Genomic DNA, 14,996 nt, shown 5'->3' on the forward strand with positions numbered 1-14,996 from the left:
CTGGTTTGAGGTAAAACAGAAACAATTTTCTCTTCAGTAATTTTACTTTTCAGTTAAGCTTTCTTTTGACTAAGTGAAATCTCTGAAATTAACAGAGACTGTCCGCTTCCAGAGTGGTAAGACCTGATTGTTTCTAATTTATGCCAAGGAATGTTATGCAGAGAGGCTCCTGCTTATACTTATTGCTATAACAACCAGGGTCAGATAACTTTGTCCTTTGCCCCGTTGGAGGGTCGGAAGCGGAAAATTGTAGAGGGGTCGCACCTGTGGGGAGGAGCGGACAGGACAGGTGACCCAAAACTGACCGATGGGGTATTCCATCCCCTGCATCATGTTCAGTATAAAACTGAAGGATCAAAGGGGTCAGCACTTTCTTTCTTCAATGGCCAACATCCAAGGAGGACTGTCTGTTCGCCTGCCTTTGATCCCAATCTGTGTGTTCCTGAATCCAGATCTGGAATCCAGTTCCCATCCGTAGCTGAGCCCAGCCTGGGACTTTCCCAGTGCCTGCTGGTGACATGATTGTCATCCTAGGAGCCTATTATGATTATGTAGATATTGTATATATGTAATTATTTTCTTTTTATTATTTTATTAATATTTTAATTAGTTTAGTTTTTTCTAAACTCATAAACATAGAATGATGGTAAGTCACAATCATAAGTCTTTCTCTCTCTTCCTCCTCTCCCTGGAGGCAGAGAGCCTCTGTCGTTCATTTCAGTGGCCAGTCCAGCCCAAACCACAACACTGGTCCTGAGTAAATCAGGCAAAACACTCCACCAAAGCTTTTGAATGGATGAGAAAGTACTCCAGAAGCAAACAGGGCCCAAAAAGTTCAGTGTTGAGACTCACTAGCCAGACAGCTCTGGAAGATGAGGAGAAAGGGCAATCCATAGGGAGCAAGGTGGAGAGACCCTGGGCAGGAGAGGCAGCCGGGCCCGGATGCGCGAACCTTTAGTTTCACGGAGTCCCATCTCTTTTTTACTTTTCCAAGAAAGAATTTAAAAAAAAAAAAAAAAAGGAAGAGAGGAAAGAAAAAAAAAAAAAAAAGAAGATAAATGTGGTTTTTGTTACTTAGAGCCAGGAATAACTGACCAGTAAATTTCCATGAAAGACTCCCTTCCCACATGGCCCAGCACTGTGAAGTTTGTTGACCTGATACCTACCAGCTGCACATCACGATCACTCTCCTCTTTTATATATACGTCCATTTTACATATATATATATACACACACATATATAAATATGTACAAATTGCCCTTTAGGTGGCCGTGTGCTCAGGCTGTGGCCGGCCCAGCGACGAGCCGCCTCAGGCCACCGCCACAGACGCAGCTCTTCAGCAGAGGAGGAGAAGGAGGAGGAGGAGTATCTTTCTGGCTGCACCCGCTTTAATTTAAATTTTCCCTTCCTGAGGAAACACGCGCGGGGAGGGTTTAACGGGATTTTTTTTTTTTTTCGCCAGACCGGGCTCGATTTCACGACACCCCCGGGGCCTAGCCGCCCCCGGTGAGGGCGCTGCCCGCCATCTCCCGCCGCCTCCCGCCATGTCGGGCAGCGGGGAAGGGGGGGAGGGGGAGAGGCTCACCCGCCCCGAGACCTCCCGCCCGCCAGGGGGCGCTGCCTCCGCCCGCCCGCCCGCCGCCGTTGCGTCTGGGCGGGGCGGCGGCGTCCGGCCGGTCATGGCCGCCTCCGTCTGTTGCTGCTTCTCCTGGTGGAGGGATGGCGGCGCCGGTCACATCCCGCTGAAGGAGATGCCGGCGGTGCATCTCGACACGCAGCGCATGGGTAAGCGGGCGCGGGGCCGGGTCTCCCCTCACCAGCTGTGACGGGCCGGAGAGCCTGAGGGGCGGCGAGGGGCGGGGAGCGCAGGCCCGGAGCCCGGGGGGCGGCAGCGGGGAAGCCGTGAGGGGGGCGGCCGGCCGGGACTGCCTGTCCCCGGGAAGCTTGGGCTGATGGAGTGTCGTGTCGTTGTAATACCGTGTAACTGTGCTGGCCGTTAAAGTTTATCCTCTCCCAATGAAGTGCCCTGGGAAAGTCGCTTTTTGGGCTACTTCGTCAGAAGGATTTGGTAGTTTTCAGGAAAAAATCTCGCTCTTTGGTTTAAATGAAATTGAAGCTTATCAGCGGGGTGAGTCTGTGGGATGCTCCTCAGTGCCAGAGGGGGTGTCTGAGGGGGGAAGGCTGCCTGATGGGGCTGAAGAGCCTGGTCAGGTCAGGGGTGGTGGTTCACAGCAGAGGGGGCGAGTTATGGCAATGGAGATGCAGAAGGAGCCAGGTCTTGTCCATACCGCTCTTTGAGCGTCATCCTTAGGATAAACTGTCCACAAAACCATGCCTGGGCTTTGTTGAGGAGAGAAGTGATCTGGGACAGCTGCAGCAGATCCAGGGAAGGAACAAGGAGGAAAGCGGCATGGCCGATCCAGGCTCCAGTGCTCAAGCGTAATTATTAGTCTGTTTTTATTCAATTGTATCAGTGGATCTTGACTGTCTCCCACGCTTTTGACCATCACAACAGTATTTAAAGATGAAGTCTTCCAATGGAAGAGGAAGACTTAGCAGAGGGGTGTTTTTTCCTCTCTGTATTGACAGGCATGTTTCTAATGAAAGGATTTTTTTCAGAGAATAATTAAACACTTTGCAATTCCATCAAATGTTTCTACCCAATTTGCCTTTCCTTCTCTTTGCAGAATTTTTTTCTCCAGTGTATGGAGACAGGGTACAGGGCTTTGTTCTCCCAGTGAACCCTCTCTGACTAAATTGTAAGTTATGCTTCTGATGTGGCTGAGCAAAGGTTGTAATCAGCACAGGGCCGTAAAACCCAAGAGGTGAAATTAGAGCAGCGTATAGATTTTAAATAAATAAACCTTCGTTGAAAGATGAACTAGCCCATAAACAGCTTTCCTTTTCTTACTTCAAAGCGTGGCCCATCATCATAATTCTCACAAACTAATGAAGCTCTTACTTGGGGCAGAAAGAACAAAAACTGTTCTTAATGTTTATGGCTTTTAAGGGCCTCTTACAGACTTCTAAAAATATTTTCAAGTTTTGAGTTTGTTGGGTTTTTTTTTCTTGCAGGAACAGATGTTGTCATTGTTAAAAATGGCAGAAGAATATGTGGCACGGGAGGCTGCTTAGCCAATGCACCTTTGCATCAGAACAAGAGCTATTTTGAGTTTAAAATCCAGTCCACAGGTTAGTCAGCAAAAATGTACAACTTTAAACTTGGAAGGTATGTCAGATTGCCTGCTGGTCGTCATATCTCAAATACCAAGCACGTGCATCTTTCTAATTGTATCCTTGAACTTATGAACATTGGAGAGTTTTAGAAGTTGTCATTGTGTAAAAGGAAATTTCTTTTTTTTTCTTTTTCTTTTAAATTGTGGATCTGAAATATTAAAAAGAATGGTAAGTATATTGCTAAAGGAGTGCAAATACTAAAACACCATATTGTTGTGTATGCTGTTACGTGCATGTTTTTCAGTTAGCTTATTTTAGAAATGTGTTTTGGTAAATAAATGCTTATGACCACATAAAACACTGTAGCTATGAAGTGTGTGGGGTTTTTTTTAAATAGTGCAGTTTATTCAGCAATATTTCTAGCTATCTGTCTGCCTTCATTTGCTTTTAACATGCACTGTGTTTGCCCAAGCAAGGGTAACATTCCTTGTGCTACATTTTGCTCTTCAAATCAAATGTGCAGCACTTATTTCAACACTGCCTTATCAAGAGGAGCCTTTCAGCACCCTGTTTATTGGTTTTGCACAGATCTAATGCAAGGCAGCTGAAAGTGAATGAAATTTGGAAGCATTTTGCTTTTACTAATACAGTCAGCTTCACTAGTACAGAGTGCTCTCCAGGCTTGCCCATATTCTAATGTAAAAATCAGCCTCTATTTTTAAAAACAGCAGTCACTGTGAAAATGAAGCTGTTCTTTTCCTAAGCGTGTAGGGGGAGGGAAGAAGAAGGGAAGTGTTAGTCCAGACACAGGCCTTACGATACCAGCTGGAGCTTGAACCCGGCGCTTTTTGGGTAAGGGTTGTTTGCATTCAGTTTGATTGGAGTACAGGCAGCATAAACACAAATCTGTCCAAAACACCTTGCTGTCAAACCAGTTGTTTAGTTTTAAACTACATGTAAACCCAAGCTCAGTCTTAACTTGGCAATTTTGGTATGCTTTCTGTTGGGAGAAGAATCCACTGCAGCTGTTACCCATGTATGGTCATTATTCACACAGATACAGTGTCCATGTTCTTATACTTAATTTGAGAAACACAGAAAATAAACTCCTGGTCCCTGTGAGCTGTGTGTCTTGTATTCCTGTGCTCCAGGGCAGGAGAATTGTAGATCACTTAGCTTAAAACTTTGATTCCCAGAAGAGTCCCAGCGCAATCTATTAGGGGTCGTCTGTGGGGTCACACTGACTATTGGAAAGTTTTCTGAAGTCAGTTCTGAATCTTGTTCACACTCTTGTCCTTTTCATTCCAGGCTTGTAAGTATTAGAATAAATTGTTCTGCAATTTTGTCTTTTGAAACTAATTTTCTTATATTTTTGCCTCACGTTAGTCTTCTGTATATTAAACAGTCCCAGTTTTTTTCATTGTCTCCTTACAGATGATGTTTTTACACTTCTGTTTGATTTTGTTGTTTCTTCTAGAATATCTCTAATTGACCTAATTTGTCTTGAGGTATGATGCTTAAGATGGGTGCTCTGTTCCAGCTGCAGTAGACATCCTTCATCTGCTGTACATACAATATGTCTGCTTTATACATGCCATACATTCAGAAGTTTTTCACAACACTAGGACACAGACTACGCTCAGCATGCGGTCTGTGATAACCCCCAAATTATATTCTGTGAACTGGTTGCCAAGCCACTATTGTATTTTTGCCACTTACTATTCCTACTCTACCTGCTATTCTTCGTAATTCAGAAAAAGCAAATGCATTCTCCTTATTTCAGACCTCTTAACCAGTTTGTCAGGATCATTTAAAATTTGAGGGGCCTCTGAAGAGCTTGCGTTCCTGTCAGGTTGGTATTGGCAGCATGTTTAATAAGCACATCGTCACGTTATCCAAGTCATTGATGTGAATACGGAACAGTATCTGACCTTGGGTATTTAATACAAAACCTCAAACCCCACTTGGGTCATCTTTTTTGATTTGACAGGATGCCATTGATGAGTAGTCCTGGAATATAGTTTTTTAACCAGTTGTGCATTCCTGTTGTTCTAACTGTCTAGACCGTCTTTTTGTAATGTGACTATTTCAGCATTGTGTGAGTTTCAAAAACATCACCAAATCAAGATCTATCATATTTACAATTTCTTCTTTTTCCCTAAGATTAGTCTAACCAGCTGAAAAAGAAAATTGTATTGTTCACCTGTCCATGCTAGTTGGATTTATTTTTTACATCCTCCTACAGCCTCGGAGTTTGTTTTTCATATTTTTCTGGGAATATAAGTTAAGCTAAGCAGTTACAATTCTCTGGACCGTTCTTTTTCAGGATAGATGCTGTTTATCTTCGGTCTGTTGTGGCTGCTTGTACTCAGTCTGGCCAGGATGGAGTTAATTTTCTTCAGATCAGCTCCTATGGTGCTGTGTTTTAGATTTGTGACCAAAACGATACTGATATCACACTAATGTTTTAGTTATTGCTGAGCAGTGTTTGCACAGCATCAAGACCTTCTCTCTTTCTCACTCTGTGCCCTCAGTGAATAAGATTGGGGGTACACGAGAAGTTGGGAGGGGACACAACCAGGCGGATGACCCAAACTAACCAAGGACATGCCACATAACGTCATGCTTAGCAATAAAAGGGAGAGGAGGGGATTTAGGGAGGTTAGCAACCATTTGCTTGGGAATTGGCTGGGCATTGCTCTGCCGGTGGGAGGTAGTGAGTCATTGCCTTTGTATTGTTTTGTTTTGTTTTCTTTCTTTCTTCCACTTCTCCTTTGCTTATTAAACAATTTTTATCTTTACGTGCAAGTCTTTTTCCTTGCTTTCCACTTCCTCTGTCCCACTGGGGACTGTGGGGCGAAGTGAGTGAGTGGCTGGGTAGTGCTTAGCTGCCTACCAGGGCTAACCCACAACAGTCTTGGTATTTTCAAGAGATATTTACTGGCGGTACTGCCCTGGCACTAGTTAAAAACACATTCTTTATGCTGACCTGCTTCAGTCAGATAGTCTTCAAAATAATGGCTTTTTTTCTTACCATGTTGATGTCACATTTTAGGGATTTGGGGTATTGGAGTTGCAACCCAGAAAGCAAACTTGAATCAAATTCCACTTGGTCGAGATGTCCATAGCCTGGTGATGAGGAATGATGGAGCTCTCTACTACAACAATGAGGAGAAAAACAGACTACCAGCAAACAGCCTTCCTCAGGAGGGCGATGTGGTGGTGAGTTTCTTAAGGCTTCTTTATCTTCCTCAGCCGTTCCCAGATTCCTCTTTTTACATCTCAGTGGTCAGACTGACTGTTTCAGTAAAATTATTCGGCTTGCATCTCCCAGTTTGGAAAGAGCGGATACAAATTCCCGTTGTATTTGAATGGATCATCAGCCTGGATGCCAGTGAACTTCATTTACAGCATTGATATGTTTCTGGATGAGGGACAGATCTTACCAGTGTTTGAAAAGTAGCCTCTAATGCTACTGTTGCAGTCTGGTTGCAGTATCTACCTGACGGATAACTCCCATCTCAAGGATCCTACCTTGTTTGAGAAGGGACCTTCCTGAACAAATAATACATAACAATAATTACATAGCTATACACCATGTCCGGCTGAACTCAAGATCCTGTAGCTAACTGGTTAATGATTAGAAGGACAGAGGTGAGCAGAGATAGGTCCTGGGTGACAGATGAATTGTATTTTTAGCCAGACTTTTGTAGGGAAGGGGAGAGATTAAGTGGGGAGGGGCCATGCTCACTGGGAAAATGATAAAGAATGAGGGCAAGTGGAGAACCTTAAGATGTTTTTTACCTTACTTTTACAGGTTTCTCAAAACATCTTTGAGTGACTTTGTTCAAAGGGTTTTGTGTTATTCCTGTCATTTTCTCAATGTCCTGTTAGAGATTTATTTTCAAAAATACATGGGATCAATGCAATGAAACTTACACCATTTGTCACCACTACTTTTTCTTGCTGGGTAACCTTACCTCTATATAGCAACAGTTAGAAATTTCATCTTTAGAAGCTCCAAACAGCTAAAGTTGACTCTTCCACTCTTTATCCTCAGATACTGTATTATTCTTTTAATACCCTTCTGAAACTGTTTTTTTGGAGGGTTGCAGACTGTTACAGGGTTTGGTCAACCTATGTAGTCTAAACAACTTCAACTAATCACAAAAAAGTAGCTGACATGTTACTGCTAATTCCCCAATTTTCATAAATTTCAGTTTATTTTGTTCTGTCATGAAAATAAATTTCTAAAGTAATGTATGACAGCACAAATTGTCACACTCAGCCATACCAAAACAGTCAGAAAAATCATTTAGCTAACAAGTAATTTTTTACCTTGTTAATGTTTGCTTTGTGCTCTGTAGTCAGCGTATTTATAGCGTTGCATATGAAACCATGGTCTGTAGATGCTGGCAGAGAAAACGAGCTGAGAGAGATTTCCATATGGAATTATGGACAGATACACTTAATTCATAGCATCACTATTTAATAAAGTTATTTCCATGAGGAGATATAAACAAGAAGACTGCAAACTGCTTAATATTCAAAATCATTGAGAATCTTGTGTTTCTGTAACATAGTGAAGAATAGTCTGGAGACTTTTGTAAACTGTCTTTAGTAAGATGTGGTGTGCAGTACAGTGCTGCACGCAAATCAAATGCGCGTTAAGGAATCCTGAGTATTTGAAAATACAAATGTTACCGGTCATTTATTAACTTCCAGTCCTTTGCAGGAATATTTCAAGTGAGGTTTTCTAGGGTGCTGTGGTTTGCATAATGGTGTCAAAATTTGCCTGTAGCTAAGAAAGCTAAATTAAGTAGCAATCTATGTGTATTAACTTGTTGATGCCTTTTTTTTATTTTTCTGTACTTTGTAGGGCATTACATATGACCATGTAGAATTAAATGTATATTTAAATGGGAAGAACATGCATTGTCCAGCTTCAGGAATCAGAGGGACTGTCTATCCAGTGGTCTATGGTAAGTCAGCAATTTTCAAACTGTTCCACAGTATGAACAATATTTTTGTACCAAGCCTGTCTTCTGAGCTATGTATTCTTGTCTCACTTAGGTGGAACGCACATCAATCATTGACTTTTGGCAACTACAACAATAAATTGCATGAAAATACAAAACTTGGGGGGGGAGGGGAGGAAGTATATTTTCACCTCATTTTTAATGCTGCTTAATAGCTAGAAAACAAAGCCCTGCTTTACTGATGACTTACAGCGTCCACATCCAACAAGCTGGGGAGTTACTTCATTCAGTCTAAACATTGCTGGGTTAAAAAAAAACTGTGAAGCAGATGGGGAAAAAAAAAAAAAAAAGAAAAACAACAAATCTGAAGTAATGAAGACTTGTGGGCTAATCAGATTTATCTCTGAAGCTTGGTATTTATGTTTGTTAATTTCACATACTTCATAAATGCTTTCAGTTTTAAATATGAATAGATACTGAATTGCTGTCTGTATTTTCGTATGGAGGTAATAACTTCGATGTAGTACTACTACAGCTGCTTGCTGTATGGTGGTACAGCTCTTTGCTGCTATACCAAATTGATGCCCAGTTTTGAAATCCAACAATTGGTGAGCGAATTGTGGCAGCTGTTTTGCCAGCAACCATCAACACAACACAGCAGTTTTGAACAAAAAACCAATACCATATCCAATTAATCCCTGCATAAGCAGTTTAAGAAAGAATTTATGAATTATGGAAGCTGGAATTCGGCCAAGACATGTGTTAACAATTTACTCTTCCAGAACTTGGCGGTGGTTTTGTACTTCCCAAGTAGTCAGAATTCTGTTTAACATCTCATCTGAGTGGCAGCGCTTCCCATAGCTCAGTGCGTAATTGATGCTATGCTCTGGGTTGGCTTGTAACTTACAGCAAATGATAACTGCTCATCGGATTCCCTGTATTACACCTACAGCCATCTCCAGTTTATTTTTAATCTTGTGTGAGCTTCATCTAAATGGTAGCCTCTTCCAGAATCATTTTGCTCTTGAGATACCTACCATTAGCTTATGTGATGTGGATAATTTTTTCATTTCTTGGTTAGTTCCTAGTGAAGTTTTGGCATGTTCCCACTTATCTCTTGATACATTTGTAATATTGAATTTTATGAACAGGAAGAAAATACTCTAGATGTTCTAGAGTTGTAGTTGTAGAGCTTTTGAAGTCTATAAATGTAGCTGACAAATTCTATCTTTACAAGCTATTAGAGTGGAAAATTGTTTTGCGTGGTCATTTTGTGATGTGTTCTTAAGCCACATGGTGGCGCTGCTAAAATGCAGTGGCATACAGTGGCTGCCCTGCAGCACTGCCAGATCTCGTGCAAAAAGCCTTGAGCGGCGGGAAGAGACTTGCTGTGTGATAATTGATTGTTACATCTTCCCTATATTTTGGAAATGGTGTTACATAGCATGGAGTACACAGGTTGCTTTGAGAAGACGTTGGGTGGCATGTTAGCCTACTGTAAATATCTTTTTCCCTGACTAAAGAAGTTCCATGCCTGGGGAATGCAGTGACCTTCTATTGCCCGTCTCTTATTATCATCTTCCACAAGGGAGCATAATTTTGTCATAATTATCATGTCTCCTACATAGAGATATAACAATTGCAGCCTGCAAATTGCTTTTGCATGGTACTTACTTGCTATAAACTTTAACTATAAATGTCCTTAATTTAATGTGAACCTCTAGTCATGTGAAGGAACTTGACCATAGAGAAGAGAATGTCTTAAGCATTTACCTTATCCGTAAATTCATAATTCAGACTAGAACTGTAGGTATCTTTTAAAAAGAAACATGATAGAGCAGGCAAACACAGTGTCAAGTCTGAGGATGTAAAACAGAAAAGTGGACTTAAAGGTTGTTCCCTACAGCAGCTGTACCTCAGGCACTTTTGCAGAAGTGAGATGCAAACGCTGCATAAGTACTACAGAACTGTACCAATATACTAAAAGGGGTTTTAGCTGAGCCTAGGAGGTAAAAATCCCCACCTTGTCTCTGAGATGTCTAAATTCCAAACCAAAATATGGAGGTGAAGCTTTTCTATTTTGATCTACTGTTGCTAGTGTACCAGGTTCATTTTGGAAGAAGTTATCTTTGGAAGAGATCTTGATTTCCTGACTGGTTGAGTATTTCAGTTTGATAATGCAATACATAAAAGCTTTGCTCTGAAAATCCTCAGCAGTTTCTTTTCTATATTCTACATTGGAGGTAGTAACGCTTGTGTCTCAGATTATGCAAGGAGTCCAAAACTGGTAGAGGTATTGGAAAAAAACCATTAACTTACAGCTTAAAGAAGCAGCCAAAGAAGCTCTCTTTGGACCACATGCTAAACCAGATGGTCTGACACCCACCATTGCAGACACCTGAAACCTTGTAAACCTCCAGAAAAACCATTGCAGGCAGCCGACACTCCAGCAGAATTAGGAAGTGGACAGAAAAATATGCAGCTGAGGAGGTGACAGCCCTGCAACATGTGTCTGGTGGTGCCCTTAATCTGTAGATTTCCAGAGAAATAGAGCAGAAAATTTGGAGGGAATTGCCTGTAGCCCTGATAACGCTCCCAGTGAAGTCAGAGGTAGCGTTCTCATAGACTTCACCAAGGACCATTACCGACTGAAGTAAACACCAGAGGAGAGATGATTTGCTCTCCTTGGGGTTGTGCGTAGGGCTTTAGCAAATTTGTTGAAGAGCTTTCTTTTAATTGTATATATGTAGTGGATGAAGTGGAGAATATTCTTCATGATTTGAAGTTACTATATATAATCTAGTAAAACTGTAAGTGTTCCTTCTCCAATTCCCTCTGTTTCGTTCTCTTCTGCAGTTGATGACAGTGCCATTCTGGATTGTCAGTTCAGTGAATTTTATCATACGCTTCCACCAGGGTTTGAAAAGATCCTCTTTGAGCAGCAAATCTTCTGAATGTCTTCATACCGAAAATTTGCACCCTGCACTGTTACAAAAGCTTTGTCATCTTAAATAAAGCTTCACATTATTTTAGGAAACATATCTGTATTTTCAGTAAGTACTTGTGACTGTTGTCTGCTGGATTAATATGTTAACTGCAACTCCAGTTAACTGTGTTGCAAATACAAGATTTCTGACAATGTTTTGTGCTTGAAAATTAGTGTTTTGGGGCAGGGCTTTTCTCTGATTTGTACTTGATGCATAAGGAGACTAAGGGATATTATTGACATCAGTATTACATTCAGTATTTTGAATAAATTGGCGCTTTGTAAAGCCAATAGTTCTTATGCATATGATAGCTATGGAGATGGATAGTTCTCAAGATGTTTTCCCAACTTTTTTTCCACACAGAAGTTAAGTTACTTTGTTTAAAGGAGGCACTGTGTTTCTAGTCTGTGATTTGGAGTTGCGGTGTCTCAGTTGTGCATGATGACTAATAATATGATGGCATAACTAGTAGCCGGATACTCTCTTTTTTTTTTTTTTCAAGGTGTAATTTAATCCATTCCTTCAATTTTAGACTGGCAAATATAACTTATCTATTTCTCCTAGCTTGTCGTTTGCTTTTACTGTGACAAATAATAGGACACTTTCTAGTAATACTTCTTTGTTGATCTCAAATAGTAAACCTGAACACTACCTGTGTGTTTGAGGAGCACCATGCTGTGTTACTCTGGTAGAAGAGTAAGTACAGATCACAACTTGGGTATGGAAAGAGGCAGGTGAAGGGTATGAGATGTTACGCTGAAGCCTTACATCTAAACTGTAAATTAGATTATTCTTTTATGGAATATCGTATTTAATTTCTTTGTGAATCATTTATAAGTGATTAATGGCTAAGACATTGTTCTAAAATGTGATGCCCTTGAATATAAATTGTGAGATGCTTTTTTTCCCCCGCTTGTCATATTTAATATACTTCCTAAAAGAATTTTTATTGTAAAGAAAATCTTCATACTGATGTTTGGTTTTTTTGGTTTTGGCTCTTCCTGGGTTAATGCGTTTGCATAAATGAATGGTTTTATTTAAATATTTTTAGAAATTATCTGATTATGAAATTTTCAAATACAAACAGCTTTCTCAAAGCCTTTCACCTTATGATTTTCTGCATCTGCCTTTTCCTTCTGAGTGGCCCGTGTTTTCCTTCCTCTTAGCCTTGCTATCGCATGTCAGAGTTGGGTAGAACTTTTCAACCTGAAAGGAACGATGCACTTGTCAGCTTTGTGGTATAAAACTTGGGAGATCAGTGTGCAGTTTTATCTTCTCCTCTTGGAATCTGCTCTGCTCTGCTGTGATCAGATACGTAATCTATGTTACACAAAACATTCATATGTTTCGTTTCAGTTTCCTCCGTAGATGTGGGAGCAGCTGTCCCTGCGAAGGCAGAGGCTTCTGTGGTGGGTTGATCCTGGCCGAACTCCAGGTGCCCACCAAAAGCTGCTCTATAACCCTTCCTCAGCTGGACAGGGGAGAGAAAATACAACGAACGGCTCATGGGTTGAGACAAGGACAGGGAGATCATTCAGCAGTTACTGTCGTGGGCAAAACAGGCTCGACTTGGGGAAATTAATTTAATTTATTGCAAATCAAATCAAAGCTAAGATAATAAGAAAATAAAAACTAAATCTTAAAAACACCTTTCCCCCACCCCTCCCTTCTTCCCGGCCTCAACATCACTCCCGATTTCTCTACCTCCTCTCCCCGAGCAGTGCAGGCAGACGGGGAATGGGGGTTGTGGTCAGTTCATCACATATTGTCTCTGCTGCTCCTTCCTCCTCAGGGGGAGGACTCCCTACACTCTTACCTATCTCCAGCCTGGGGTCCTTCCCATGGGAGACAGTGCTCCATGAACTTCTCCAGCGTGGGTCCTTCCCACGGGCTGCAGTTCTTCACGAACTGCTGCAGCACGGGTCCCTTCCACGAGGTGCATCCTTCAGAAACAGACTGCTCCAATGTGGGTTCCCCATAGGGTCACAAGTCCTGCCAGCAAACCTGCTCCAGTGTGGACTGTGTTGCCAAATGGAGGAGTTACAGGAGGAAGTGAGCAGGCTGCACCACATCAGAGAAGAGGAAAGGGAGACTTAACACCTTGAAGCTTGAAGAGCCTCAAACCCCAGCTGTAACAGGGAAGCAGGCAATGTCTACCTCGCACTATATCAAGGTAAGCAAAACCTCTGGAGAAAGGGGAGGGTGGAAGCTGGTGACTTCTGGCACCAGGAGAAGGGTTTCTCCCCCAGTTAAGGCCTTACAACTCCAAAATAGGTTCACTGCCCCCAAAGTTGAAGAGGAGCTAGATGTGCCTTCAAGCAAAGAACCTGGTTCACTTAAGCCTAAACCATGCAAGACTTGCCAGGTGAATGGTGAGTCATTGTAATGGGTGACTCCCTGCCGCAGGGGACAGAGGCACCCACCTGTCAACCCAACCAATCATCTAGAGAGGCTTCCTGCCTTCTAGGGGCCAGGATCTGGGATGTTGTGGAGGAACTACTGAAGCTTGTCTGGCTCTCTGACTACAACCTCCTGCTGTTACTCCACGTGGGAGCAAATGATACTGCCAGGGGAAACCTGGATAGTATCGGAAGAGACTACAGAGCCCTGGGGGTGGTAGTCACAGGCATAGGGGCCCAGGTGGTGGTCTCAGTCCTGCTGGCAAGGCGAAAGGGAGTGAAGAGGAGGGCATTAATAGGACAAGTCAATAAGTAGCTGCTAGAATTAGAATTAGTGTTGGCAACAGTTCTATGGGTTCTATGACCATGGGACCCTGTTCGCAGATCAGTGTCTGCTTGGTAGAGGTGGGATCCACCTCACTAAGTGGGGCAAAGCTATTTTCGACAATATGATGGCTGACCTTATTAGGACAGCTTCAAACCAAGAATGACAGAGGAGGGAGTGATGGACAGGATCGCTGAGCAAAGGGTATGGGGTGGTGTGACAGGAAAGGATCACAAAACCAACAAAATGGGGCTTAGGCAGGGTCACCTCCAACACGTACACTTGCATGTAAGCAAGGAAGTCCCTACAAGGCACCATCATGGAGAAATCCTGAAACGCTTTCTAGGAAGTCAACATGCTGGGGTGCCCCTTGGAAGTGTCTGTACACGAACACACTCAGAATGGGGGAATAAACATGATGAGTTAGAGATCTGTGTGCAGTTGTAGGGCTACAATCTTACTGAGATCATGGAGATGTGGTGGGATGGCTTCCATGACTGGAGTGCTCCAAAGGAGGGATACAGGAGTCTTTGGGAAGGACAGAATGGGAAGATGAGGAGGGGGAGTTGCTCTTTACGTGAAAGAGCAGCTGGAGTGCATGGAGCTCTGCCTGGGGATGGATGAGGAGCCAACTGAGATCAGTTTATGGGCTAGGATTAAAGGGAGGACAGGTAAAGGTGAATATTAAAGTGGGTGGCTGCTGTAGGCCACCTGACCAGGAAGAACAAGTGGGTGAGGCCCTCTGTAGAGAGACAGGAGCAGCCTCAAGTTTGCAGGCCATGGGGTCCTCATGGTGGACTTCAATTTCCCCAGTATCTGATGGAGGGATAATACAGCAGGACAGCAGCAACTCAGGAAGTTCCTGTAGTGTATTGATGATAGCTTCCTCCTCCAAGTGATAGAGGAGCCAATGAGGAGAGGTATTCTGCTGGACCTCATACTCACCAACAAGGAGGGGCTTGTTGGTGATGGGAAGGTCAAAGGCAGACATGCCTGCAGTGACTGTGGAATGGTGGAGTTAAGGATCCTGACAGCAGGGAAGAGGGTGAAAAGCAAGCTCACAACCATGGACTTCAGGATAGCAGACTTTAGCCTCTCCAAAGATCTACTTGGAGGAGTCCCATGGGA

General features: G+C 42.7%; 1 protein-coding gene across 1 annotated transcript; it reads left to right on the forward strand.

Annotated features, from left to right (window-relative positions):
* Positions 1-1,637: 1,637 nt before the first annotated feature.
* SPRYD7 (SPRY domain containing 7) lies at positions 1,638-12,105 on the forward strand. Its single transcript, XM_054224870.1, has 5 exons — positions 1,638-1,786; positions 3,077-3,193; positions 6,234-6,400; positions 8,058-8,160; positions 11,014-12,105. Exons 1-5 carry the CDS (start codon positions 1,681-1,683, stop codon positions 11,109-11,111), a joined length of 591 nt encoding a protein of 196 aa, XP_054080845.1. The 5' UTR covers positions 1,638-1,680; the 3' UTR covers positions 11,112-12,105.
* The last annotated feature ends 2,891 nt before the right edge of the window (positions 12,106-14,996 follow it).

The sequence above is a fragment of the Rissa tridactyla genome, chromosome 1 (assembly GCF_028500815.1).
Source record: "Rissa tridactyla isolate bRisTri1 chromosome 1, bRisTri1.patW.cur.20221130, whole genome shotgun sequence".
Classification (NCBI taxonomy): domain Eukaryota; kingdom Metazoa; phylum Chordata; class Aves; order Charadriiformes; family Laridae; genus Rissa; species Rissa tridactyla.

Bases quoted from the DNA above. Each gene is read 5' to 3' on its own strand.
- SPRYD7 (XM_054224870.1), top strand. From the start codon at position 1,681: ATGGCCGCCTCCGTCTGTTGCTGCTTCTCCTGGTGGAGGGATGGCGGC. The intron at 3,194-6,233 runs GTTAGTCAGCAA...GTCACATTTTAG, and splicing joins GTTTAAAATCCAGTCCACAG to GGATTTGGGGTATTGGAGTT. The intron at 6,401-8,057 runs GTGAGTTTCTTA...TGTACTTTGTAG, and splicing joins CTCAGGAGGGCGATGTGGTG to GGCATTACATATGACCATGT.